Source organism: Rhea pennata, chromosome 18, assembly GCF_028389875.1.
Source record: "Rhea pennata isolate bPtePen1 chromosome 18, bPtePen1.pri, whole genome shotgun sequence".
Classification (NCBI taxonomy): Eukaryota; Metazoa; Chordata; class Aves; order Rheiformes; family Rheidae; genus Rhea; species Rhea pennata.
This window is the reverse complement of record NC_084680.1, coordinates 6239631-6266442: the sequence shown is the minus strand read 5'-3', so window position 1 is coordinate 6266442 and position 26812 is coordinate 6239631. Positions and strand designations below refer to the sequence as shown.

General features: G+C 49.2%; 1 protein-coding gene across 1 annotated transcript in view; it reads left to right on the top strand.

The window, feature by feature from the left end:
- The window catches only part of ASTN2 (astrotactin 2), a 410202-nt gene that overhangs the window by 176426 nt on the left and 206964 nt on the right, over positions 1–26812 (top strand). The window contains exons 8-10 of the mRNA XM_062590667.1: positions 8926–9010; positions 9201–9275; positions 9755–9892. Of these exons, the coding sequence (XP_062446651.1) occupies positions 8926–9010; positions 9201–9275; positions 9755–9892 (298 nt within the window). The remainder of the gene's footprint in view (positions 1–8925; positions 9011–9200; positions 9276–9754; positions 9893–26812) is intronic.

Below are 26812 nucleotides of genomic sequence, written 5' to 3'. Positions count from 1 at the left end.
GTCTTGGTGGAGCTGAGCCCTCTGTCTCTGCTCCGAGTTGGCCGGATAGGAGCCACCTTGGAGCTACAAGCTGTGTTTCCATGACAGCCTGGTGGCGTATTGCCCTGTGCAAGATGATTAGAGCATCATGAGGCACCAAGCTTTCAGCATGCAAGGGCTGAGCCCTGCGGGGTCCATCTGGCCTGCCCAGGAAAGGATGCATGTGGCATTTCCCCCCAAAAGGTGTCTTGCCTTGTATCAGCTTTCTCTCCACAGAGATGAGGAATTGGAGCAAAGTTGTTTCCCATTAGAAGAAAGTTTTCCTTCCCCTTCATTTCTTGTGAGCTAAATTGCTTTTCCTAGAATTGCCTTTCTGATCAAGATTATTCAGGGAACAAATTTGGAAAATGCCATCCCTAAAAGCCAGAAGCAGCAGATAATAAGGGCTAGAAGAAAAACTTTTCAGAGCGCTTTCCTTGGCACAGTCGCTGCAGCTGCAATTGTTCGAGGTGTCGCAACCGCAGCCAGGGGCTAACCCTGACTTGGGCAGCAGCTCTCTAAAGACTCTTCACTTATCCATTGAAGTTGGGAATTTAATGATCCATTAAGACTATTTCTTCATCTTTGCCTGTGTTTAATTTTCTCTGAATCTCTTTCTCAAAAAGGACCCTCACTGTGTCATCCTGTAGAGGTGCAGCAAACTCTTTATGGAGGGTTTTGTTAAGAATTTTTTTAACTTTCTGTAGCTCTGAGAGTCAGAAACCCTGGCATGAAACCTGGTGCGCGTGCGTATCTTGGCCTCTTCCCAGAAAGTTTTCCTTCCATTTCATCATTGCCGCTGAGAGTACTGCTGCTTCATTGGGGAGAGATGTAGCAGCTGGTGGCTCAGTCACCCAAGTGGCCTCAGGAGATGCTCCCAGGAGCCAGACTGGTGTGGCGATGGTGCTGCTTGCAGCTAGTTCAGTGCTTTATTGCCTTGGGCTATACTGCAGGTAGAGAAATCCCTGTCTGAGGGATGCATGGCATTTGGGATCTCCCTGTCTAATATGGCTTTTGATGTTTTTGTTTCCAATACTGGGAAATCATGTGTCACGAGAAGGTCTGGGAGTGGTATGGTCATCCCACTGCCATCTTGAAGGTAACCAGAGCTGGGCAGCCTCCTACTGTGATCTTGGCAGCTCCAGACTCTTCCCTCGGTGCTGAGCTGGCTGCAGTCCAGGTGCGTGATGGCACTGTGCTACCCCAGCATTTCCTGAGCGATCAAACTGGCAGCCAGTACCCTGCTGTTGTTTGAGGCACTGTGTCCTGGTTGCTGTATTGCCCGCTTTTAGCTTCCACTTCCCCTTCTTGGCCACGCAAGAGGGCAGCTGGCTCGAGAGTAAAGCCCTGAATCAGTCAAGCTAAGCACAAGGAGCCTGCACACGTGTTAGAAGGTTATAGCAAGGGCATGTGCCTTAGGCTGGATGAGAGCAACTAGAGATGCTGCTCTGGTGGGCCCGTGGCACCTTCTCATGCGTCAGTGCATTATCGCAGCTCTGTGGCCTCCGGCTAGAACAGCTTTGAGAGTGCAATGGGGAACCGTGTTCACAGGGCACCTTTCCAAGGCCCCGAGCACTACGTGGAATGGCAAACTGTGGGAAACGTGCTGTAGAAAGCGAGGCACCATGAGGAAAGGGGTACAGAGCACTGGTGGGACTGCTGCATGGACACAAATGGGTGCAGAGATGTAGCCAAATCCAAGCGCAAGGGGGGTCCTGTGGCTGGGGGAGGGCAGCACTGGCCCGGGCCATCTTGTTCCCCAGCCCCTGGGGAACCCTGCAACCTACTGCTTTTACTGAGGGTCGGGGATACGCTGTAAATGGTGAGGAAGAACAAACTGTACCGATGAGAGACATGCCCTTAGGACCAAAGCATGTGCTTCAGACAGCCAGTCAGACAGAACAATTTGATTCACCCATTTCAAAATTTCTCCAGATGCTGGATTAAGAAATTGTTTCTGTGACGTTCTGCCAGGAGCTCAGAAACCCTTAGCAAAGGACAAATCAATCCAGAGCTTCCTCTGGATGCTGCTTATGAAACTCCAAGGCCTCAACAACTTCATTATTGGAGGGAAGCGATCGTAGCTCTTGGAGGGATGGAGCAACTCACATTGATCTGTTTACTGCTGCCCCTCTGGGCGTCTGCTGTGCGGCTGTCAGCGAGGACTGATGGCAGCGTTCCTGCGCGTCGCCACGACCTTCGACGTGCCACGTCCGGGCACAGCGGAGCCCCGTGGCTCACAAAGCGTGGTCTCCGGTGCATCTGATGTGAGGTGGGATCTGAGGAGCACCCAGGTCTGCTGCAGTGCTGGTGCACGGTCTCCTCCGCTCAGGTGGAGACTCCTAGGTTCCTGCTGCGGACAGAGGGTTTTGCCCTCTCCAAGCGCTGAGTTAGTGGCCTGGAAAGCAGCACTTGCGGGGGACGTGGACGGGAGATGCCCCTTGCTGCTGCCCTTTGGCTGCAGCTGGGCGACGGGTGCCCCTCCGAGCGAGGCGCCGTCCCTCGAGAGCTGCGTCGCAGAGCGGCGGGAGCAGCAGCCCTGCTCGGTTTCGTGCGCCTGGGAGGAGGGCGGCACCGCGCAGCAGCCGCGCTCCTCGTGACGACGTGCCCCGCGGGCTGGCCCGGGCAGCCGTCGGGCCCTTTCTGTCCGCGCGGGAGGACGAAAGCTGCGTTCCCGACGGCAGGGAAGGAGCGCGGAGCCGGCAACGCAGGGAGCAGCGGAGGGGCAGCCGCATCCTCCCCCGCCTGCCGGCGCGAGGAGCCTTCTCGGAGCGGGCTCGTAACCCTGGAGATGGCTCGGTGCGAGCACAGAAACGCGCCTGCCGCGCTCGGTCCAGCTCCCCGCGCTGTCGCTGAAGGCGGCTTCCCTGGAAGAGAAGGGCTTTGTGCCCGCGGCCGGGCCGCAAACACTGGCGCAGTCAGCCGCGCGCGGGCTGCGAGCGGCGCCGCTGAACGGGCGCTTGTGTTGGCCGAATAATGCTCGGCCTTGGCCCGCCGCTTACAGCTGGGCTTTCTCGCTCCCCGGCGCTTTCTTCCCTCTGCCGCCCCTTTCTCCTCGCGCTCGGCGGACGGGGCGGGCGGAAAGGCGAGAAGCAAGAGGCAGTGTTAGGGGCACAGCTGCGCTGGAGCTCACCCCGCGGGCGGCGCGCGGGAAGGGGCCCGTCCGCGCTTGGCCCCGCGGCGCGGGTGGCCCGGCTGCGCTGCCGAGCCGGAGCCGGCGAGGGGTTCCAGGAGGGCCGGGAAGCGGTGGTTTGGGTTTCTGGTTCGCCGGCGTGGAGAGTGCTTTGCGGGGACTGGCATGTTGGCCATCCTTGGGCGCTGACCTGGAGAGCCGGGACAGGCTGGAAGTGTGCGTGCGCACGCGTGTGCGTGTTCAGAGCGCTGGCGTTTCTTAGCACAGAGGGGAGGTTGCATCCAAACAGGGAGCCCCTGAGCAGCGTGAGAAGTGTCGTGGAGGAGATCCCAAACCTTCCCTCAGCTCACAGCCCACAGGAGCAAACGTCAGGCCTAGCCGCAGGTGGGACGGTGTCCCCAGGACCGGGGCTTCGGAGGCAAAGGCGCTACCCCAGCACTGCGTCCCTCCTGGAGGAGCGGAGCGCTTTCACGTGGGGCTCACACCTTTGATGGAGAGGCTGCAGCAGAAAAGGAAATGCCCCAGATCAGCGATATGGAGATGGGGTTCAGGAGCTGCAGGTTTGTTCTGCCAGTGTCAAATACCCCTGGCTCCATGAGTAAAAATCCCGATGACTGCAGTGAGCAGCTTTTTGGGGAGCCTAGGGACTCCGGGAGCCTCTGCGACGTGCTGTGTGCTGGGCTGGTGGATTAAGGGGATCTGGCAGCATTATCGCAGCAGATCGTCCACCCTAATGAGACTAACAGGATTACGCCGGCAGGATCGGGAGCCTCCTCTGTGGGGGATTCCTCACGCAGCCCTGCTCCCCGGCGGGAGGCTGAGGAAGGAGGCGACTGAGAAGGTTTCAAATGCAGCACAAGACCCAGTTTCCGTTTCAGAAGGAGGAGCAGCAGCACAGTGTGGTGAGTGAAGGGAAAGAAAGACTTTACACCTTCTAGCATAGAAAATAATACTGAAAACAGCTGTAACTCCGTGTTGCACCAGCTGGGCACATTCTCATATTATCTTGCTCCTCCAGGTTAGGCCCCGGATCCTTTTCACCTTCCCAGCTCTGTCACTCTAGAGGATGGTGGCAATGGCTATAACATCTGAGAGCCAAAGGAGGTTGGAGCTGCACGATCACTTCTCTGCTGGCAGGTCTTCTGCTGCAGTGCATGCACAGTCAGAGTCTGTTGTGGGCTGAGCATCCTACTGCCACCCCAGGTGGCAGTAGGATGGAGAGGCTGCAGCAGAAAAGGAAATGCCCCAGATCAGCGATATGGAGATGGGGTTCAGGAGCTGCAGGTTTGTTCTGCCAGTGTCAAATACCCCTGGCTCCATGAGTAAAAATCCCGATGACTGCAGTGAGCAGCTTTTTGGGGAGCCTAGGGACTCCGGGAGCCTCTAGGCAGCTCATCGCTTTGCTGCGTGTGGCTCTGACACCTTGAGCTGAGCTATCAGTAGTCACCACCAGCCTCTCTGGGAATGAAAGCGTGGCAGAAAGAGGAAGGTTGCATGTGAGGCCTATCTCCAGTGTTTCTGGCATGTGTCCTGCTAGTTGAGACAAAGGTTCCTTCCTGAAGCAGAAGCTAGCACACAGACCTCTGTTTCACCTATAACCAGTTGCAGATATGCAGTCTTTGATGAGATTTTCTGAAAGTGGGGAACGGGGAACAGGAAAAGGAGTGGCAGCAGTATACAGAAATAGGCTCCCACTAATTCTCCTTGCTGCTGTTACTGTTACATCCAGACTTCTCAATGCATGCCTATCCTAGGCTGGCCAGTTCATAGTCGGTGGTGGGACTGGATGCCCACCTGTGTCACCCACTGACACTGTGAGCAGAAAAGTGTTCTCAGTTTCTCTTCCAGCTCCCTATCCCACTTTGCCCAAGGGTTTCTGATCTCAGTGGGAGAGCCTAGATACCGTTCTAGGTGGTTAAAAAAAAAAAAGTGAAATCAGAAGCTGATTTCTTGCCGAAGACAGTAGGCAGCTAGAAGGAGAGAGCTGCTACAGCTTTGTGGCAACAGGCACTGAAATAAGGGGCAAGCAAGCGGCAATCAAGAGGGAAATGAAGCAGAGAATAGGCAGGAACTGAAACAACGCCCTGGGCTGCAGAAAGGACAAGCCTGATCTAATGCAGAAAGGCGTTGTTTCTTCCCCATGGCCTCCTGTCTCCCCTCTCTTCCAAAACAGATGCAAGTCCGACACGAATAACCTGTTCTCTGAGCCTTCTGCTAGAGCTGTGGTGTTTCATTTCCCACTTCGTGCATTTTTGTTCTGCAATGGTAGAGGTGTTTCCACCCTCCCAGCATTTTGTTAACTGACAGACTGGAAATCCAGTTCAGTGCGTTCAGAACCTAAAGGAGGAACCTGCTGTAGCTTAAACTAAGTGAGCAGTGATCCTGCCTCTTGCTATAATAGATTGAGATTTTCTGTGGATTATCCAACCTGACTTGTGGCTTATGAATTCAGAGGAAGATGGATGTCTGTGTTTTAACCATTGTGCACAGCATGGGTGTCTGATTGCAGAAACAGGATGCTTTTCACAGCATTTTGTAGATCCTGAGTCATTTGTCCTGTTGCAGAAGCCAAGTGCTGCACTGAGATGTGTGCAGAACCGGTACAAATTGCATCCGGCTTCAACTTTGGTTATTTGTCAAAGCCCATCTCTGACTTTAAGCTCCGACTGAATCCTAATTTAACCCGAGCAATGCTGAGCTGGTAAATTCTATTGTGTCAGCAGCACACAGGATTTAGCAATTTGAGACCAGAGCTGTTTTGGTGTTTGTTAGTTTAGCAGCATGTTGAAGTCCAGCATTTAGAAAATGCGCTTTCTCAAAGGAGGAGTTTGAGGTACGGGGAACCCCTTTTGCTGTCACTCTGGGGACTCGGCTCTGCCAAGGGAGTGTTTCTCGATGTGCGGGGATGAGCCCTCCTCGCAGCAGAGCTCTGCGGCAGGGTTGGCTCTGCAGCACAGCCAGAGGGGGTGAGAAAAGAGATAAAATAATAGAGGAGTTTGAGGGGCCAAAGAAATGTTAACTGCCCAGCAATGCTAAAAAGAGCACAAATGTTCATGAAAACCTATAGAAACACAACAGATTCTGCTGAGTTTTTTGAAAATCCCACTAATAGATCTGAAATATATCTTAAAACATTTGGCTAGAGATGGCAACGTTTGGTTAAATAGGATTCCTGAAACTCTGCAAATAGCGTGTGAATCTACAAGCTGTGTGTCCCTCTTGGTGAGGGACAGCTGTACGTGATCTTTAGAGATAGTCAGAACCCACCTGGACACGATCCTATGCAGCATGCTCTAGGTGACCTTGCTTGAGTAGGGGGGTTGGACTAGATGATCTCCAGAGGTCCCTTCCAACCTCAATCAACCATTCTGTGATTCTGTGATCTTAGTGCCTTGCATGATTATCCCCGTTGTCCAACACCTCTCTGCTGCCTGTTGATACCCCCCCAGAAAGGTGAGTAGGTGCCGGCGTTTGCCCTCTCACTTACGGAAATAAACCTCCCAGTAAACCTCCCAATAAAGCCTCAAGCACCAGCTGTAGCTGTTGGAAGCCTAGGATTGGAGTCGATAAAATCAATATTTCTGCAGGTTGATAGAGTTTCTCCTTCCGACACCAAACTGACTGAACAGTAAACAAACCGGAGGACAAAATAAACACATTGGCTCTGCAGCAGAGGGGTTAACCACCTTGGCATCTGCAGCCAGCAATACGAACGAGGGCGTTCAGGCCATTTGATGCCAACCTGTGAAGATGTTGGGCTGATTTGCTGTAATTTCCGTGGCGGGAGCTGAGAATGAGCCGGTGCCCCAGGACTCCCAGCTTTGCTTTGCAAGCATTTCGAGATGTCTCTCATTTGCAGAGCATATATTTGTTATGTAATAAGCGTCAGGAATTAATGATCCACGCCGCGGCTGAGGAAACTTGTGTGCTAAGCACCAAAGGAAAAGAATAACTTTTTTTTTTTAAATCACTGATGGAGCTATTAGGACATGTATTCCTTTAAAACAAGAACGCCCCAGCCCCCCAGGCTAGGCAGGCTCCTCCAGCGCGGCTGAACTCTACCAGGAGGTAACGGCACTGTCTCCTTCCTGGCTCTTTCCCTTTGGAGAAGCAATGCTGCTACCTCTCCCGTTATGAATCATGAGGTTAGCAGCTTTTGACAGATCATAAATCAATGCTTCGAAGTCGCTAGGACAAATCCCAGGACATTTAATCTTTAATATTAGACGTGTTTAAAGCAGTGAATATTTCATGAAGGTGCTGTTGCATTTTAGCACATCATTAGCTGTCTCTTTTTTTTTCTTCTTTCTTTTCTTTTTGCCTCCCCCCTCCTTCCAGACAGCTTTCCTCGAAATCTCACTGGCTGAACCCCCCTTTCTTCCCCTCCTGACAATAAAGCTCTTTACTATAATCCCTGTGAGACGTTTTAAGAACTTGCTTAGGAACCCAAAGAACACACAGGTATTTGTCAATCTGCATTAACTCCGTGACAGGGGTATCCCCTTTCCCTCCTGTCTCGTAGCATCTTCCCTCCTTTGTGCACATGGGGGTGAAACCACAGGTTAAGCTACTCCCCTGGCTCGGCACCTCGGCCAGTGTTTAAAACTCAGCCTGCCACTCTGTGAAGCAAGAGCATGATTGGGAGAGGAGGGGAGCTGGGGGAAAAAAATCAGCAGAATTCTGTAACAGAAATTCTGTGTGCAAATCTAATTAATCTTTTTATTTTACCATTTCTTGCTCCAGGATATGTATTTTTTACCAAACATGGAATCGATTAGGGCCAAGCATGGTCAGGTCTCTGGTGCAGAAAAAGTCTCCAGTTGTGCTGTCAAAAGGATTTAACAGGGCAGGCAAGCACAGAGAGAGAAGGAAGAAGAGCTGGAAGGGGAAAGGGGGACAAGAAACCATTAGCACCAGGAAGAGGGCACAGAAAAGGGTGCTGAATACAGAATATGGAGACGGGGTAGGGTGAGAGGTCAGATCTTTCAGCGCTATGTTCTTCCCATGTGAAAGAAACTGGAAAACCTGGGAAAGAGCCACCTCTTGCACTGCTGATCTTTGGGCTGGTAGAGAAGTTGCTCTCGTGCCCTGACGCGAGGTGTTAGGGAGCAGAGGCGAGAAGGGGAGCTCTCCACCACGGTGGGTCAAGCAGGTTGCAGGTGCACCAGATTGGCTGCCTCTCTACCAAGGGGCTGAGGTGAATCCCCACAGGTGAGAGGTGTGTGGGAACAGTTGCCCTCCTCAAGCAAGGTAACAATCCGTGCTGAGAAACAGGTTGTCGATCACAGGCCAGCCTCTCTGTCAGAGGTGTGTGATGCTCAGCACAAGCCATTTGCAAAGCAGGACAGACCTGCGAGGGGGTTTCTCTGCAGGGAGCTTTCCTAGGAAACCATCAAGTGCAAGGATGAACTGCAGGGGTGCACAGGAATGTGGAATAAAGACACAACTTTTGAATTGTTAGACTTAGTTCCGAGTTGCAGTGGGAACCTCATCAAGTAACCTCCTTCATAAAAGCTACAGATTGTTTTGTTTTGTGGTTTTTTTTGTTTGCCTTTTTTTTTTTTTTTTTTTTTTTTTTTTTTTTGCTTGGTTGGTTTCCACATTTCCTCACCTGGATGTTTCAGAAGAGTCCAAAGTGCTTTTATGTCCAGCACAAGGATGGGGGAAGCCTGTGAATGTGCAGCAACGAATGACAAGGAAGGAGTGTCCAGTGCGGTGATTTCTCACATGCTTCTTGTACAGAAATGTCTGATCTTTTCCCTTTTCCCTTTTAGGAGAGTGCAGCTGTCACGAAGGCTATGCTCCAGACCCTGTCCATCGTCATTTATGTGTTCGCAATGACTGGGGACACAGTGAAGGGTGAGTGGGACCTGAGCCCCCCCTCCCCCCCAGCTAAAGATGTGCTTTCTCTCTCCTGACCCTCAGATTACTAAGAAGTCAAATCTTCCTTTTTGTCTGTCACTAGAACCAAAGCCCTGGGGCCCAGGTGTGGTGTTCTTACTGCTGAGTGACCTGACATGGTTTCTCTCTCTCCTTCTTTGTCTCCTAGGCCTTGGCCCTACACAACACTTGAGAGGGGATACGATTTAGTCACAGGAGAGCAAGCACCAGAGAAGATACTCAGGTGAGTTGAGTGACTATTCAACTTAACCATTTGGGAGGTATGTGCCTGTTGGTGAAGACTCCTCTAGCAGACTGCTACCTCCTGGTCATGCCTCTTTCCCTCTTGTCCTACTCTCTGAAGCATGCTGGTGTCATTTGCCTTTGACAAACCTGAAAGATTTGTCTATATTCTGCAGAAGGAGAAAGGCTTTTCCTCTCATGCCTTCTGCCAGGCATGCATCTGAGTAAAAGCAAGCAGAGTATGCACAGAAAAATCCCCTGGATTAAAAGGACCAGCATAATTACCCCCATGCTCTTCCTGTCCTGTCTCTAGCTATTTCTCTTTTATTTGCTAGCATTTGGCATTTGGGACAAGGTCAAGAGACTAATTAGTCTGGTGATACAACCACTGCTTTGGTTTCCAGGTAGTCAGATGCAGTAGAGGTCCACCGTTTACTGCAGATGTTATGTTTCTATGTGACGTGTTTGTCCGCATTCCAGGTCCACCTATAGTTTGGGTCAAGGCCTGTGGCTACCTGTCAGTAAGAGCTTCGTGGTACCCCCTGTGGAGCTTTCTATCAATCCTCTCGCCAGCTGCAAGACAGATGTTCTGGTGACGGAAGATCCAGCAGATGTCAGGTAAGAAGCAGATTTCTCCTTTTCCTCCTGGTTGAGTGACTAGACTGCACTTTAAATTGTTTTTGAGGATGCAGTAATTTCTGGGACAATAAGTTTGATTCCAGCTTCTTCCAATGAGAAACTTGATGTGACAGATCCTAGTTTTTCGGTCCTGGTGGGTCTAGGCCAGGCCCATGCATACAGCTCTCAATTTTGGCCTAAAGTCTGCCAATCCAGTCAAGTAAATTGGTGAAAACCTTTGGCGAGGCAATTTTAGAATGACTTAAATCTGATATTTGATTGAACAGCTTAAGTAGATGTATTTGCCAGTATGGAAATGCCATTATCTTTCAGAAACTCTTACGTGTATCACATGCAGCCAGCCTTAGATACTCTGCTTTGGTGGTCATAAAGGGCCAAGGTCAGACCTGGTAGAAAGCAATGTCACTTGTCCAATTATTACACTGTGCATTTCCATTTCTCTGTCCGATCACCATGAATCTCAGTAGGGCTATAGCTGGAGCAGATGCCTGCAAAAACATTTGGCAGAGCCAGGACTGGTGTCATCCAAGAGGTCCTCACTGCTATGTGTGCTCTTGTTGCTAGTTAGTGCTTGTTCCTTTTCCTGCAAAAAAGAGATTGGTAGTAAATACCTGCCTACAGTTGGATATATTGGAAGAGTCACATTTTATCTGCACAGCATTTCTGACATTGAGCTGAGAAACAAAGGAGTCACCCTGTTGTATGTTAACATTTTCCCAGATACAGGGCTGTGAAAACATTATTCTTTCCCTCTTCACATCTTTGGTAAAGGTATTGGAGCAAAAATAGAGACTAGGAAGCTTGATTTCTACTTCAACGCAGTAATTGCCTCCAGACATTGATCTTTGTGGAATAGCCTCAGGATGGAAGGTTGCCAGGGAGGGAGGAGAGGAGTTTCTGGTGTGGGATCTGTTGCCTGCTCCCTCGTAAATGAAACCTGAATTGAGAATTCCAGATATAAATATTGGAGTGACCTAGGTAGAGTAAGGGAGGTGAGTTCACTGAGCTTGTATCTTACGTGCAAGAGGTTCTAAATTATTAAAACTTTAATAAACGTAATAATAAATATTTGATGTTGAATTATGGAAGGTTTCACAGATACAGTGAAAACCAAAAAACGATCTATTATTTCTGCATTAGAACTTAAATACTTCTCAAATGGGGATCAGGCAGCCAGCTCAAGGTCCTGAATACCGTGTGATGAATGGAAATCAGGGTGGCACAGTCTTAGCTGAGCACTGGAAGTTGACTGAGGGATCGGTGCTGAGGAGTCATGCTTGGGCTGTTCACATCCACCGCAGTTTGAGAGCAGGGATGCAGCTTTGCTCAGTGCCCACTAGGATTGTTTTGTCCGGTCTCTGTCCTGGGGGCTCTTGGGTGCTTTCTTGAAACAAGAAAGGTATGAGAAGGTTGTAAAGTTGTTTATCTTGCAACTTCTTTGCTTTGTCCCTCTGGACTGAGATAGACTTATTTTGGTAGCTTTAACAAGGGTGATGCAACAGTTCTGGGCGTTCTGTTTTCCAAGCCGTGATCCCTAATGTCTGATTTTCCACCGGAGGAGCTATCCGTTTCATAGGTAGTCAAATACAGTCAGGTCTCTGCATCTGGAGGGAACAGTTTGCTGGGCTGTAAGATGGCGGCGGCATCATGTGCCCCTGTGTTAGAAGCTCCTACTTGTGGTGCTGCAGAGATGTAGCTCGGGTACTGTCCTGTCTCAGCGCCAAGGGTTCATATCCTGCGCTGTATTACTGCAGCTGTAACACAGCTGTGTCTCAGCGCTTTGAGTATCCTGTTTGCTGTCTCGTAATGTTGCGATGGTAATTCAGTCCTGTATTTCTTCTGTGTCATTAATAACGAGCGTGCTGCATTCCTCCAGACCTCTCATTAGTCTAGCACCTTTTGGCTCAGGGGTCACTTGTCTTGAAGACTTTAATGGAGGAAAATTGCAGAAAGCCTGGTTTGAAGAAAACAACTGATGAAGTCTTTACAACTCGGAGGGTTAAAGGTTCGAATGTGGCTGTGTGTTTCTATGAAGGTGCTTGAGATTGCAGGAAGGACAGGTGGGGATCTGCCTATCAGCAGCTCTCCAGAGAAACGCCGACTCCCTGCTGTTGTTCTGAAGCAATATTGTTCTTGGTGCGTGTTACTGCTGAGTAGTGCTACAAGCTGTATGCAACGGTTTGGTGAATTGGAACAAAAGGATCAGGCTGCATTTAAGTCAGTAAAGAAGCTTCCTGTAGATACGAGCAAAAGGTCTACGTGTAAACATGCCATCACCTTAACCCTGCAGGATTGCTGCCTGTGCTCTGCGTGCTCTGGGGGGAAGAGTGGGGATAGGACCTTGCATGCAGAACTCGATGGTGAAAATTTTAAGGCTATGTATCATAAATTAAGCACAAGGTTTCTTTTACAGTTAATGAAACTTAAATGTATAATAATGTATAATTGATGAGTAATGATATTAAGCATCCCCTCCTCAACCCCAGAGGCTAATCCTTTGCATGATGGTAACATCGGTCACGCGTCTCACATCGTTGCGGCCGTGCTGCTGGTGACATCTTTGCTAACGTAGCCCGTACTCATTTTAACAAATAGCCAGGTGCTCAGTCCTTCCACTGACCTTCTCTGAATACCTTTTGCCTTCTCTTTTTGGACATTTAGAAGGTACTGCTTGTCCTGTGGGACAAGGAATCGCTCCAAATGCGGGATTGCACGTTGCTCTGCCCCTGTGGCAGTTCCTCGGAGACTGCAGCAGGCAGGACCCGTGGCCCCAGCTCCCGAGAGCACCTGGCTGCAAGCAGGTGGCAGCTCCACGTGGTGCCCGCAGCATCCCTGCCCCGCAGGGAGCAGCTGCACGGGTGCTGCCCAGAGCAGAGCGGGAGAGGATGGCAAATGCCCCATCCTCTTTCACTCCCCTTTCCCGTTTGGATGGCAGCTGCTGACCAGCGATGGGGCTGCTGTGCTGCCACGGTGGTCTCCCTCTGCTCACCTCTCCAAAGTGGGGTTCACACAGCTCTGCTTTGTCACCACCTCTGAAGAGAAGTTTATAATTTCTCTGGAGCAAATATAAATCATGGGAGCAAGCCTCAGCTGCTGCCTGACATGACATATAGCTCTATCGTTATGGCAACCACAGAAACAACTAAAAGCCCTGCCTTTGCTTGACAAGCCTTTGAGATGTCCTGATGGAGAGACAAGTGTTCAGTGGAAGAATGAATTCTCTTGAACTCTTTGACAATTCATCTTCGTTTTGCTCCCATGTGAGCCCCTTTGCTCTCTGAATTCTTTGCCAAAGTACAATCAACTAGAGGTTTTTTATTATTATTATTATTATATTTTCAGTTCTTAGTGCTGCGCACAGTATATTTGTTCCACCGAGCGATGGAGAGCTTTGCTGCCCATCTGAACTCCTTGTGTAGTCCTGACAAGTGCGTGCTCTCTAATGTCAAGGACAGAGCTGAGCTTTATTCCGGGCGTGCTCCCTGCCCTGACCCTGGTGGCATGGCATTGCCCCAGGCATGATGGGGACCTTTGTCGCAAGCTGTGACACTCTCTGCAGGAACGTGGGTGCTTTGGAGGTCAGTGACGGGCTGCTGTGTGAGACACCCTGCACACTCCATCTGAAAGAGATTAAAAAAGAAGTGGATAAGAGATGCAAAGGGAATCTAGGCTGGGCAGATGAAACAGCTTTGCTGAGGCCATGCTGTCACACTAGCAACAGGTCTCAGCTGTCCTGAGTCCTAGTCTTGCGCCTTATCTGTAGGAACGTGGGAGAATGGGTGTTACTACAACTGAGGACTTTTGAAGCAGAATCTTACAACGTTTGTGGCTGGATGTATTTTTTTTGAGGAGGTCCTTACATTTCAGGCACTCTCTATTCAGTGCAAAGGTTTTTCTCACGCTCACTTCTGCCACTGTTTCTCTGCTCTGTCTCCACGATCTGTTCGGCTCAGCAGCACCCTTCTCGCAGTTCAGTGCCACCTGGATGTGCAGGAGATGTCATGGGACACCTTGATCCTTTCTTCCCTTTCCTGCCTTGTAGACTCCTTGGCAGAAATGGCTCTGATTCCTGGGCATCCAGTACTGGAGAGACCCTCTTCCAGGCGCTCGCCAGGAGCAAGAATGTGGTAGTGTGGAGGAAGCCCTTACCCTGGCTCCGTAAGCGGCAGTCACGGCGAGTAGCGGGGAGCTGCCGTCAAAGGCTACTGCTCTGTCGATAACGGCAGCCGCCAGCGCCGGTAAAGCAGCCCTGAGCGCCTGCCAGCAGGTACCTGTGATGAATGGGCAGCTTCACATGATGGAGCAAATTGATCATTGCATCACTAAGCACAACTTACTCATTTCTGAAAAGAGAGCAATTCATTACAGCACACATCTTGGAGATGCTGTCATCCCCAGAGATAATGTCCCCACTGTCCTGGCCTGTGCCTCTCATCATCCCAACAGGCTGTCGTCTCGCAAAAGAGCAGAGAAGAAACTCCTAATGCTTGAAAACGACCGTAACGGCAGTCCTAGGCTTCCCCCTCCCTGCATCTATAGACTTGCTGCTTATTGGGCTATTTCCTCCTCCCTACCTCCTGGTTGGGTTTACAAGAGCAGATTAAAACAGTCAAACATATCTCATTTGCATATGGGATGACTCAGTGGAGGCCTGGTGGCCACCATCTAAAGGGTGTGAACACTGGAACACAGACGGAATTATGGAAAGTGGAGTGAGATAGAAAAATCGGGGTAGAGAGGAAAGGAAAAAAAAAAAAAAACTCAAGGTGAAATCACCTAGGTGGTGTTCAGGGTAGGATGGTGTTAAAAACCGTGTCTCCCTGGACCTCTGTTGTGCCTGCTGATTCAGAGGAGGGTGCAGAGACCTCACGGCAGGCTGTAGGAGAACAACCACTGCTCAGAGCATATCTTTCTCATCTTTCTGAGCTGTCACCAGCAATGTATGGAAGCCAGAAGTACATTTCAGCCCTCTCTTTTGGGCCTTTTAAGAGTTCCTACTGTGGTAACACCGAACTTCTCTCTCTCTCTGTACTCCAGTCCTTTATGGAATCCCACTAAATTCTTAATTGGGGCTGTAAAACTAGGAGGAAAATGATTAAACCACTTAGGGATAGCAAAAATAAATTTAAGCCTAGCTTTTTTGGCAAATCCGTCATAGAGAACAACTGTGGAAGCACCAGAAACAACTACAGGTTTTGCAGTTGAATGACTGCTGTTCCTATCACCAATGAAACTGCTGCTGAGCCCAGGAGAGGAAAAATGCCCAAACAGATAAACAGATTTTGTTTATATATTTATTGAGACAATTAAAAAAAAAAAAAAAAAAACAGCTGCCAAATACACAATGTTTTCTGACACCCAGAATGATTCCCCATAATGTAGCTGGGATCTCTCATCACAGAGTCTGATTTGGCATTAAACTCTGCAGCTTCCCTTTGTGCCAGTCCTTACGCCAGATCTTCCGTTGCGGTTATTTGTGTGTGTGTGCATGCGTGTCCTTTGGGGTCTTTTGGCTAGGACAAGGGTGCCCCAGCCCTTCTCAGCGTCCTACTCCCCTTTCCATCGGCTCCTCGGAAGTTCTTGTTTTGCTCCCCTTCAAGCTGCCTGTTGCCAGCAGCAGCCCGGTGTTGTGGTTGAGCAGGATCCTGCCAGTGTTGAGACAATGCAGAATACAAAAGGTTTGGAAGAGCAAGTAGTGGCTTTGAAACGCTGTGCTGATGTGAATACTTGGTAGAAAAGGCAGATGCAAGATAGCAGAATCATACTTCAGGTTTCTTCAAGGAAAGGCATTCTTTCTTCCCTGTTTGATGGTGATGTTTGTTTTATGTTCTTGCCTTTGCTTCCTATTAAACATTGGCTGGAGCACCCTTTGTAGCTGCCTGTTCAAAGACAGTGTGGTCCCTGCGACCTCTCTGTTTATAGAGTCTTACTGTAGTATTTTATCTTATTTATCTTTTTTCCTCCCTGTCTGAGGTTTATTAACTCTGCCTTTGTGGCCATCTCCCTGCCTGTGAAGGGGACTAGAAAATTTACAGGTGGGAGAGAGACCAGTGAGTTCATCTAGCCAAGACAGCGATGATTCTCCTGCACTGTGCTGCACTGCTCATGGCAGCAAAGAGCTTGCTTCAGCCTCAGGGTGGTGAAACCAGGCCCTATTTTCTCCTCTTTTTTTCTCATGCTGTGATATGTGTCATACCTCACCGTTTCATCTTACAGATTATCACAAAAACCAGAGACTAGTATTCCACCTGTTGGTCTGCAAAGCACAAATCTGATGGGTGCAAATTCATGGTGTGGTCATCCAGCTGACCCTGGGCTTCCTAGCCAGACCAGGCCTTTCCTTACTTGCTTTTACCACAACTTAGCGCTCTCTTTGCTTTCCTCGGAGGTAGGTGATTGCAGTGCCCTGGATACAGCTCATTGCACCCAGCATGCGTCCTGTTAGCCATCTGTAGTGCTACATGAGGTTTCCTGTGCTGGGATCCCTCAGTCTAAATTTGCTGTTCCCATAGGAGTGAAAGGGATGTTGACATTAATTTGGCTGCCTCTTAGTTCTGTTGGTGTTTCAATATCAGAAGCCATGCATTCCCATGATGTGAAGTGTGCTGTTTCAGTCCGTCTAGCAGAGGCAGCTGGAAGTAGATATGCCACCTCTGCTGGTCTCTCCCCACCCAGGATGGCTATTCCACCTTCTCCGAGTTTTACCAGGACATGCTCATGTCAGTGGGATGCTGTGATTTATCCATGTAGCTACTGGACAGAAAGATCTGCTGCAGTCTGTGCACCCTCCTGCCTTCCAGAAGAGCTGCGTGACCATTAAATGCGCACCCCGACCGCCTCTGCATCTCAGTATTTGTGCGTGTGCCTAAGCAGCTCTCCTTCCCCTCTTTTATCAGCAGTTCATCCAGGTTCTCAGTCTACAATTCCAAGGGCAAAGGTGTTTTTGGAGGGGGAATTGCCAGGCTTTTAGAAAGTGTCAGGTCAGTGCGGATGAGCCCGGGGCTTAGCTGCAGCCAAACAAGTCCGGTGCAGGAGCGGAGCCGATGAAGTAGTTTATAGAGCAGGTCCTTGAGCCGCAGCAAGTGCAATGGGTTTGGACTCAGCTTTGCTGCCTTCTGTTTCAGACTGAGCTAACTCATATTACCTTCATCCAGTGTGAGCTGAGAGCGTGTTTGCAGGCAGCTGCTCAGCTGGCGGGCTGCCGCAGGCTGCGCTGCATTAATACATTGCATATCTGAGCCCTGGTTAACCCACCCCTGCAGGACGTTTTTCTACGTCAGCTTCAAAGCAGATTTTCCCTTCCCTTTCTCAGAGCACAGAGGACTTCTTAACATGGGAGAGAAGGCCATCTGAGGAACTGGGATGCTAGTAGCAGGCACGAGGGACTGGTTTTCCTCTGAGTCTTGGGAAGCACGCTCTGCAGCATGTGGTTGGGTTCCTCACCCCTTCTCTGCCAGGGCTTCTGAGATCTGGTATGATCTAACTTAAACTATCTTAAAGTCTGTGAGATGCTTTGAAGCAGTGGTAGGAGGATGGATAAGCAAGGCCACATTCCTGTCTAGATGCGCAGCTCTCTTTCAGCTTAGGCATATAACTGGGCAGCAACTCTGGTGTGTCCTGTGTGGGGTAGTGACGTTAGGAAAAAATTAATGTATTTTCCATAGCTATTTTTAATGCGACTTGGAAAGACCTGACACCACTAAACAACCAGTGGCTGGCTAAAAATCTGGCTGGATTTCCATTGCCTTAAACTTGTCCAATGTGAACTGTTTCTACAACTCCTTTCTCTGTTTTTATCGCCTGTAACTGCTATTGGATCACTTCATTCAGAGGACAAAACTAATAAAATTCATCAGAGATGAAGCACTTTTGGGAGCATGCCATTCTGTGATAAGCTTCAAAGCTAGTACGAGAAAGAAATTATCTTAGTGGCAGCAAAGGGAATAGAGGTGGATGTGAACCAGGGATGGTTGTCCTTCCATTTTAAAGGCATCACAGGGAAGAAGCTGGCCCTTACAAATCTGTGCAGGACTCTTGGAGAAAATGAACTTGCGTACCTGTTAGTTTGTTTTATGGTGTTTTTTTATCCCCAAAAGGAAGGAAAGATATATTTGTTGCTACAGGGAAACATCATTCTTGGCTTGGAGAGTAGGAGTGGAAAGGCAAGGGAAGGCAGCTGTATTCTTCATGCTGGCTGGAGCTGTTCAGATATTCCTACAGGCAAGGCAGAGTGGAAAAACTTGCCGTTTGGTTTCAACTAGAGGGCAGCAGGGAAGCGGTGGGTCTGCAGGCAGCTGGAACCTGCAGCTGGAGCTGGAGCCCACGTCTGCTGTCAGCGAGCACTGGCCTCCTAACCCCGGGGTAGACAGCCCGACTGAGGATGTGGGCGAGCGAGGCCTGGCACTGGGACCGACATGAGTGCAGCCAGTGAACCTGCAAGGCTGCGGTTTCCAAAGACAAATGAAGTTAATTAGTTTCAGCTTCTGCTCTTGCAGGTGCAGGGTGATGTTTCCATTGACTCCAGCAGCCTCGGTACAGTGCCCCACTGCTGCCTGTCGCACCAGCTGCTCCCGAGGGATTTGCTCCTCTCTGGGATGCCACCTCTGCTCTCTGGATGATTTATTAAGGCAAAATGCCCTCCCTTTCTCCTCCCAGCCTCTGAGTCTTTGGAGAGCAATCAGGTGCCGCACTTTCCAAGCAGCTCAGGATAAATTTGCTCAGCAGCTTAGCTACAGCTTGAGCTCTCCCTAGTGTTAAATCCCACCACTGTCGATGGGTCTTGAAAGCACAGGCTGAGAAATGTGTTGATAGGTCCCAGGCCAGTTCCCAAGGCCGTGGCGTGGCAGTGAGGACCTGGGGAACAGCTTCTTAGCTTTGTCAGCATCAGGCAGTCTTGCATGGGGTCACCCCTGTCTCCTTCCCCCCCAATAGGGAGTTTCCAGGTGCGAGAGAGATTGTCTACAGGGCCTGTCTGGTTTGTTGACCTACAAGAGAACTAACAAAAGTAGTTCAAAGGAGGTTAGAAGGACCAACCTGCCCAGTGAATGATCCTGAGAACGTCTTCATGGTTGTTCTGTATCTGCTTGAGGCTTGGAGGATGCAGCAGCAAGGGGACAGTGCAGCCCTGCCATCCCTCTCAGTGGGCAAACCTGATCAGCACCTTCCACTTTACTGATTTAGATTTTTATAAGTACTTGTCAAGTATTTCTCTGGTCTCCCCAACTCTGGCTTCTAGAGAGTTTTTTGCATTTCGCTGTACAGATAAACTTTTTCATGCTGCTACATGTTTAAAGTGCAGAGGGCTGGTGGGAGATAGTGCTTTCCCAGGCACTAAGCAGAAATGCATTAAGCAGAATATTGTTTTGAGGGACTAAATCAAAGAAGTGTGTTGCAAAGCTGAAGAGGATTGGAAGGAAGGCTATGAAGCAAGCAGGAGGGGAAAAAAAATCATGAAAATTAGGTAAAGCCTAGCAAAAAAATAATCCCATCTTGGGAACTGCCCTGCTTTCACAGCCTGAAGAATTACTATGCACTAATCAATTCAACTCCAGACATTTCCTCTGGTGTTTTTGATATAATGAGGTGCTATTGGCTGAAACCAAATGCCTTTTATCATAATATAGATCGGCGTAGTTAGGGACAGGCTGCCACACAGCGATGCAAGCTGTGCTGTGCTTTGGGGCCCTGGGCTCCAAAGAGGATGTGAACAGAGTTGAGCAGGCCTCGCGCTGGCGAAATGGAAGTAAAGAAGAAAACACTGGGAAGGAGGGATGTGGATGTTTACGCAGGGTGCGGTGCTTACATAATTCATCTAGTGCATATTTTTCCTCCATCTGAGGAAACTGAAGCGAATGGTATTGAGCAGGCTTTGGAGGGGAAGCATGTGGTGGGAATGTAGAGTGTGCAGCTGCATGCACGGCTTCCAGATCCACTGGTACTGAGGCTGGATGGGTTTCCCAAGGGAGAACATGCTCACGCTTCCTGCAGAATAGGAGGTCCCAGCGTTTCACATGGGTATTTCTGTCCCAGGTGTCACGTTGCAGGGTCTCTTGCCTGCCTTGCTACTGATGCTTCTCGTGCCCTTGGAGATATCACTTAAAACATGCTTAAGACCAGTGTCGTTTTGTCTTACACGTGCTTTGGGGGATAGGCTGGGTTGCCCTGTGGAGGTGCCTCTCCAGGGGGTGTAGGGGGGACTCTGCCCAGCCAACGAAGGTTCTTCACCGAAGTGCCTCTCGGTTAGGCGAGGCATATCTCCTGATGCTGTCCGGACAGTGCTCGCTTACCCGTCTCCCCGTGGGGCAGTCGTCATTGCTCCCCTCTTCCCTGCGGTGGGACCTGTCTGCCACGGCACCTCCTCCCTGCCGCTGCCTCGCACGTGCCCGCTCGCGCCCGATGGGGACGTGCGGCTGATCCCAGCCAGGCCTCCAGACGTGGGCAGAGCCTCCTTCGCAGGCAGCGGCTCGGCGGGAGCTGCACTGAACCCAGAAGCACACAATTAAGCGCTGTTTAATACTACCCTGCTACTGTGGAAGGCTTAAAATGACATAAATGAAGAAGCTGAGAATTAAGGCAGGATGCTGTGTAAATATGCACTGAGCTTTTGCAATGAGAAGTCTCTTTATTCAGTTCAATCCACATTTTCCTTTTCTTTTTTTTTCTTTTTTAATCATTGTGTATTAAACATAGATGGGCCAGAACTGAAAAATCTTGGCTCTAAAATGTAGTTCCTCGGGATGTGGAGCCAGCTTTGGGCCGTATCTGAATAGTTTATAAAGGGATAATGATTAAAAAAAAAAAGTGGATCTTTTAATATAGAGCTCCTTGACTGTTAGAATCCAAGAGGTGAACGAGTCGCTTATAGCCCTCTATGCCAGACACGAGCTATGGATGTAATGGGCCCCTAACATCTCTGAGGGCTTGTCTGCCTGAGCAAATGGTGCAGAGCAGCTATTCTGCACCAACTCCCCAGAGCTTTCTCCCCTGAAAAGCTGGCAGGAGGAGGAGAAGTTAACCTGCCACAAGGCTCCTAAACTCAACCCCCGTTTAATTCCTTAAGTGCCTGTGTTGAAAGGCCTGTAATCTGTCATTAACCCTTTATTAGCTCAAAGCATGCCCTTAATTTAAAGCTTGACCTTTACTTCAATAGCTGAGGCTTTTTCCCCAGGCGGCGGTGCTGAAGTGAGTACTTGTACACGCAGAGTGACATTTGGGCATGCGGGCCAGACAGCTCTGCCTCGGGTGGCCCACAGCCAGTCTTCGAGGTGGCGTATTTTCCCATATGTTGGGTTGTCTGGTTGTTTGCCTCCATCTGAGTGTGAATCCTGTGGATGAAGGACATTGCCTGTTGATTCACTAGCAGCTAATAGTGAGCCCTCTTAGACCTACTCCAGGTAGTTGAGCTGGACACCTCTGCAAGCCAAGACTATTTATTATGGAAGGACTATTTTAAGATATCTCCCCTTTCATTCTTCATTACCCTTTCAGAGTAGGTTCTCCTTGTTCTCCCTTTTTGCAGGGAGCTTTTTATGAGTGTAGTTTTCATCATGTCCGGAGTGCCTATGAGAAGGGAGATCAGAGTAGGCAGGATGATTTGAGCCAAGCCAGCATTTGATATCTTATGAGATCTGGCTTTGTCCATCTCTTATGAGAGCTTTTCCAGGGCTTAAGGTAGGAGCCTATCAACCCTAACCACAGATTTGGTCATAGGTAGACCTGAGCCTGTCCAGCCTGACCAAAACTGTCTGTCGCTTTGGTGGATATGAGCTCAGATGAGTGAACCGTTCAAGCTTTATAGTACGTTGACTTGGTGCCCAGCCAGTGTGGTGATAGGAGTTTTGTGGGGTGAAAGACAGAGTTTGAGTCTGAATGTAACTGATTTGTGATTTTGATAAATGAGCAAGAGAGTCAGGAACGGCTGCCACTGAACGGAATGAAGGATGGCTTCCCATGGCCTCTCATGGGAGGCTCTTGGAGAGATACAGGCTCATCCTTTCCTGGTGAAACTGGGATATGCTGCTTCATAAGCAATTAAGTAAAAATGGAAAAACTTTTTTAGTGAAGCCTGGTTTATAAAAACAAAAAATGTAGCTCTCAATCTGAGCTGAAAAACTTCATTGCGGTTAAAATAGTGCCTGGCTTGCTTAGAAAGCCTGGCAAAAGTGGGCAGCAGATGGGCTCCAAAATGGCATGGGTGACAGGGGAGCTGACTGTATCTGGGGAGCAGCAGTGCTAATTTGTTGCACTGGTCCTTAGTGGAAAAGAAAACACAGAAATTACTGGTACCTCTTTGCCCAACCTTGAGAGAAGCAAAGAAACCTGTGGAAATGATTGCAAATCTGGAGAGCAGTGCAGGGAAAAAACCCAGTTCTGAGCCTTTTGGAAGTGTCAGCTGAGCTTTGCAGAGATTTAAGGGAGTATGAAAAGATTTACTGTTAAACATCTGTCTCCCTGGCCTTTTGGCAGCCTGCTCTGCAGAGAGCAATGTATGCATATGTACTCAGGTTTTCGGCTCCCTCCCTCCCATATGGCGGAGGTGGGGAGGGAGCGGGAGGGCAGCAGCCTGCTGTTGTTTTGCTGCAGGGATTGCTGTCCCTGCCCAACAGCCACTTCCAGCGCGGGCAGGGCAGCTGTTCCCTGGGAAGGCTGTTGTCTGCTGCCTGTCCCTGTCTCTTGGTTTTGTTCCACTCTCCTGGGCTGTAGGGTTGCTGGTGGCAGTGTTTGCAGGGAGTCGGTAGCATCTGGAGCCCAACTGGCAGTGATGGCTCATCTCATGCTCCAAAAATTCCTCACCTCACTATTTACCAGTGGCATCCGGAAAAGCAGATGTAGAGTCTTCCTAGAATGGCTGGTCTGGTCTATTTTTTGACAAGTGTGGAGGTCTTTCCCTTTTACCTGCTTTCTCTCATCTGTTTAGAGAAGTTACAAAGTCCAGGACAGTGGCTCGCTCTTTGGGAGATGGAGCTGAAGTCCAGCACACTGCCCTCTGTGTCCTCTCCACCACCTCCCTGGCAATGGGATGCAAAGCTTGCAGCAGCACGTGCCCAAGCCGCGCGTCCCTATGTCCGTCTCACCGCTCATCCTGCTGCAGTCGCACGTGGCAGGGAGTGAAGCAGCCAGAAATCCTCAGCACTCAGCTTGAGTGTGACCAGGACAGGGCGGTCGAAGCTGTGCATTTGGCTGCAAAAAGCCGGCGTAGACTACTCAGTAGAGCAGATTACCTGCAGTGGGGTCCCTGAGCTCTGGCCTCTTACTGGTGGCTCTGACAGTTTGATATATGCTGGCACATTGCCTGCTAAGCCAAGATTTTCTGACCTTTGCAAGGTCCATTTTAGCTTTCCCTGCTGGGAGTAGGGATGGGGAAAGGTTTGGGCTGAGAAGGCAAGAGTAGTTTAAAGGGCAGTGAGCCAGTTTTAAGGGACAATGAGGAGTCTCTGTGCTAGCTGTTGACTCTGTAGGTCTCTGAGCTAGGCATCCTACACAGATAGTTTCTTAATAAAATCTAGAGACCTAAAATGGAGCATGAAATGCTGTATGACCTATTTAGAAACTCCAGGTGGAGCTTTCTGCCCCAATGGGACCAAGAAGCAGCCTGAGAGAGGCGAGATTGCTGCACAGTGCAGTGGCAGGCGTGCGAAGATGGCAAAGCAGAGGCATACGAGGGCCCAGGAACGCTCTTGTCTTCCCTGTGCAGAGACGACTTCACTCATTCCTTCTGGATGGAGCACAGCTTTCTACCCAGTGGGTGCTCGCACTTTTTCACAGCTGTGCCTTTGGCTCTCAGGGTGATGGCGGATTTTCTCGGGAGCCTGAATCGTTTTCCATCCCTTCATGCCATTTAGTCCTGACAAATCTAGTCTTTTGTCCTCTGCTGCACCTCTGAAGTTGCCAGGAGCTGCTGAGATCTTCTCACCACTGCTGCCTGCTGTCATATTCCAGTACATCTTTGCAGCATACCAGTAGCGGCTCCACGCGTTTCACAGACAGGACAGGAGGAGACAGCACCAAGGATGGTGGGGATCAGGATGGTAGGGAGAGCATTTTCTCTTTGAAATCCAAAGCCATTAGACCATTAGACCATTTGGATTTTGAAGTCAGTTGTCTTTGTTCCCCAATTCCTTGCTGATCGTCTTGACTCATCGTGCAATGCATCTGTGTAGGTATTACTTACTCTGCCTGTGTGGTGAGTGTGACTGTGCCTTACAAACCTCTGGGCTGGCCTCAGCTACGCAAGCAAATGTCACCAGTTATTCTTCATCAGCTGGCTGGGGCAAGTTTGCACTGACTCACCAACATGAAGCCCACCCTGTCATCACTTATAAAATAGAAAAGGGTTCTACATGAACAAGCATTGCTCCCTTTTTCTTACAAGAGATCCTGTACCAGTAGAGGATAGAGGTAGACACACTTATACAAGAGTTGTGTCTCTTGAACAGTTTCTCCACTGATGAAGTGGTACAGTTTCTCTGTGTATTCATGCTTGCTTGAAGGAGGGACACGTGCATCATCTTTTAGTTGTGCATACATGCATACAGCCTCTATCGCAGCCTCTCCCCAACCAAGGCAGGTAGGCATCTGTGCAGGAGAGATGGTATTAATTGGATAGCTGGGCTGTCAGCTGGGCTCGAGGCTGGTTTCAGTGACACGAGTGGAGAGGTGTGTGTGTGCATGCATCTGGATCTCTGCTTTTCAGTCAGGATGAACTTCCATTGATATCACTGGGCTTAATCTTATTTGTATTGTGGGATTTTGACCTCAGGTAATGCTGATTTGTGAGCAACTGCAAGCTTTTGGAAAGGCCCATCCATTACTCACTCACTGTCAGCTATGCCTTATACTTTAGATGTCACAGATAAGAAATTAAGGAAGCCGTGCCCAGGAAAACCTGTGTTACTGTAGACTTCGTGTGTGGCATTAGCCTTTCTGTTTCATTCCCCTATTATAAAATGATAACATTTTTTAGTAGTATTATCTCTGGCGTGGCCAAAATGCTGTGTACCAGGAGATGGTTTGGGCATTGGGAACCACATCCTTGTTGTTCTTGGCAAAGAACAAAATGGCCTTCCCTGCCCCACAAAGCTAAATATGAGTTATGCAATGGAACCCTAAGATGGGAAGACTCATCAGGTTCTATGGTTTGACACCGGCAGCCTCCACTAACAAACTCCTTTTTTAATGAGAATATTAGTAAATGTATCCAACAGAGTCAATCCCCAAACAAGTTGAGAAATATTACTGAAACTTCTGTTCTTCATCCTCCAGCACAACTCAGTGTCTGTCTTCAGACGGATAATTTCTTATGCATCTTATGCTTTTTGTGTGAATCTTTATCCATGGTAGCTTGGCTAATAAGTTTTCTGCATCACTGTATCAGATTATATGTTGAAATTCAGACAGATTAGGTATTTTCCTTTCCTCAAAAAAAAAAAAAAAACAAAACACCCTCTTATCAAAGAAAGATAAGAAATGAGTCTGATCTAGTTAAAAGTCAACAGGCAGACACAGAAGGACCTGGGAGAGTGAAACGATGTGGTGATAGCAGTGGGTGTGTTAGGCAGTAGCCGAAACACGGAACCGGCCGCCTGTCCCCAGTGGGTACGGTGGCTGCAGCATCTGCGTGGCTTCACAGGGAGGGGTAGTCCTCGATGTGGACACACAGACCGGCACGTCTGGTGCACAGCTGTCCAAGCAACATGGACGTTTATCATTCCAGGGAGCTTTCTGGAGCTTAAACCAACTTCAAACGTGGTTTGGTTCGTTCCATCCTGGGGGTCCTCAGCCCTCTTTGGGCCCCCTTCCAGAGTCAGGTTTGTGAGCACACAGATAAATAAGTGTGAGTTAAGCTGCAGCATGCAGTTGTTGTATTACCTGCTGATTTAACACTCCCCTTTCTGTCTGCGTTACTACCCTTGCTGGCAAAAGTTGGACAAGACTCCTCACCTCACAGAGTCCCTTCGGGATCTTGTTTGACTCAAGCCACCACACTGGGCAGGGCAAACTCCCTTCTATGCTCTGCAGCACTCTGAGCTACCCAAGAAAGAGGGTTTCCTGGTTTCTCCCAGTGACAAAATCAATACCAAAGGCCTCCATTAATATTCTGGGAATGGCAGAGAAGATTGACTGCCTCATTAGCAGGCATCGTGTGGAACTCTGACAATAATTAACAACTCAACGGTCTTATTTGCTGGCCTATCACAGAAGTATTCAATCAAAAATGTAATTTGCTCGACGCTCCCATTTACCATAAAGAGAATATTCCTTCAAAGTTTTAAATAGACTAATTAAGAGGGAAGAAATACAGGGAAAAAATTATTAACAGTATAGTTTTAATGGGAAATTACTGGAGCGTATTAATAATGCAATAACCATTTTTAACAGCTGTCTGTCAGTTTGTGGGCCGGGGTAATTAAATTAGTCACTAAAGGGTTAGTCAAATTAGGCATCAGAGAGCAGTGCTGGGTCTAACGAAGGCATATCAGGCTTAATGTTCTGGCACATGAAGGAGGATGAGATGCTGCCAGGGTCGACACAGTAAACATTTCATGACAGGGATCTTCCTTCCCTGCTGTCATCTCATGTGCCTTCCAGCAAGCGAGATGGGCTGAGAGGTTTAGGAAGCCCTTGTAGCCCTATCTACAGCAGTGAGACCAAGCTACTTCTGTGCTCTGTTTCATACTTAACCCATGAGAAATAACAGAAAGAGATGAGCTCCCCTGGCCCCTAACTTTATTCCAAAGCTGGATGGTTGCTTTCCTGAAAGCTTCAATAGCCCTTTGAAAATAGCATGGTCTTATTTGAAGACGTGGTTGTCACCACTGTGGGGCTACCAGGGAGATCCCTGCTGCAGTGGGGCTCTGGAGGTGCATGAAGGTTGCAATGTGAAGTCATCCCAGATATCAA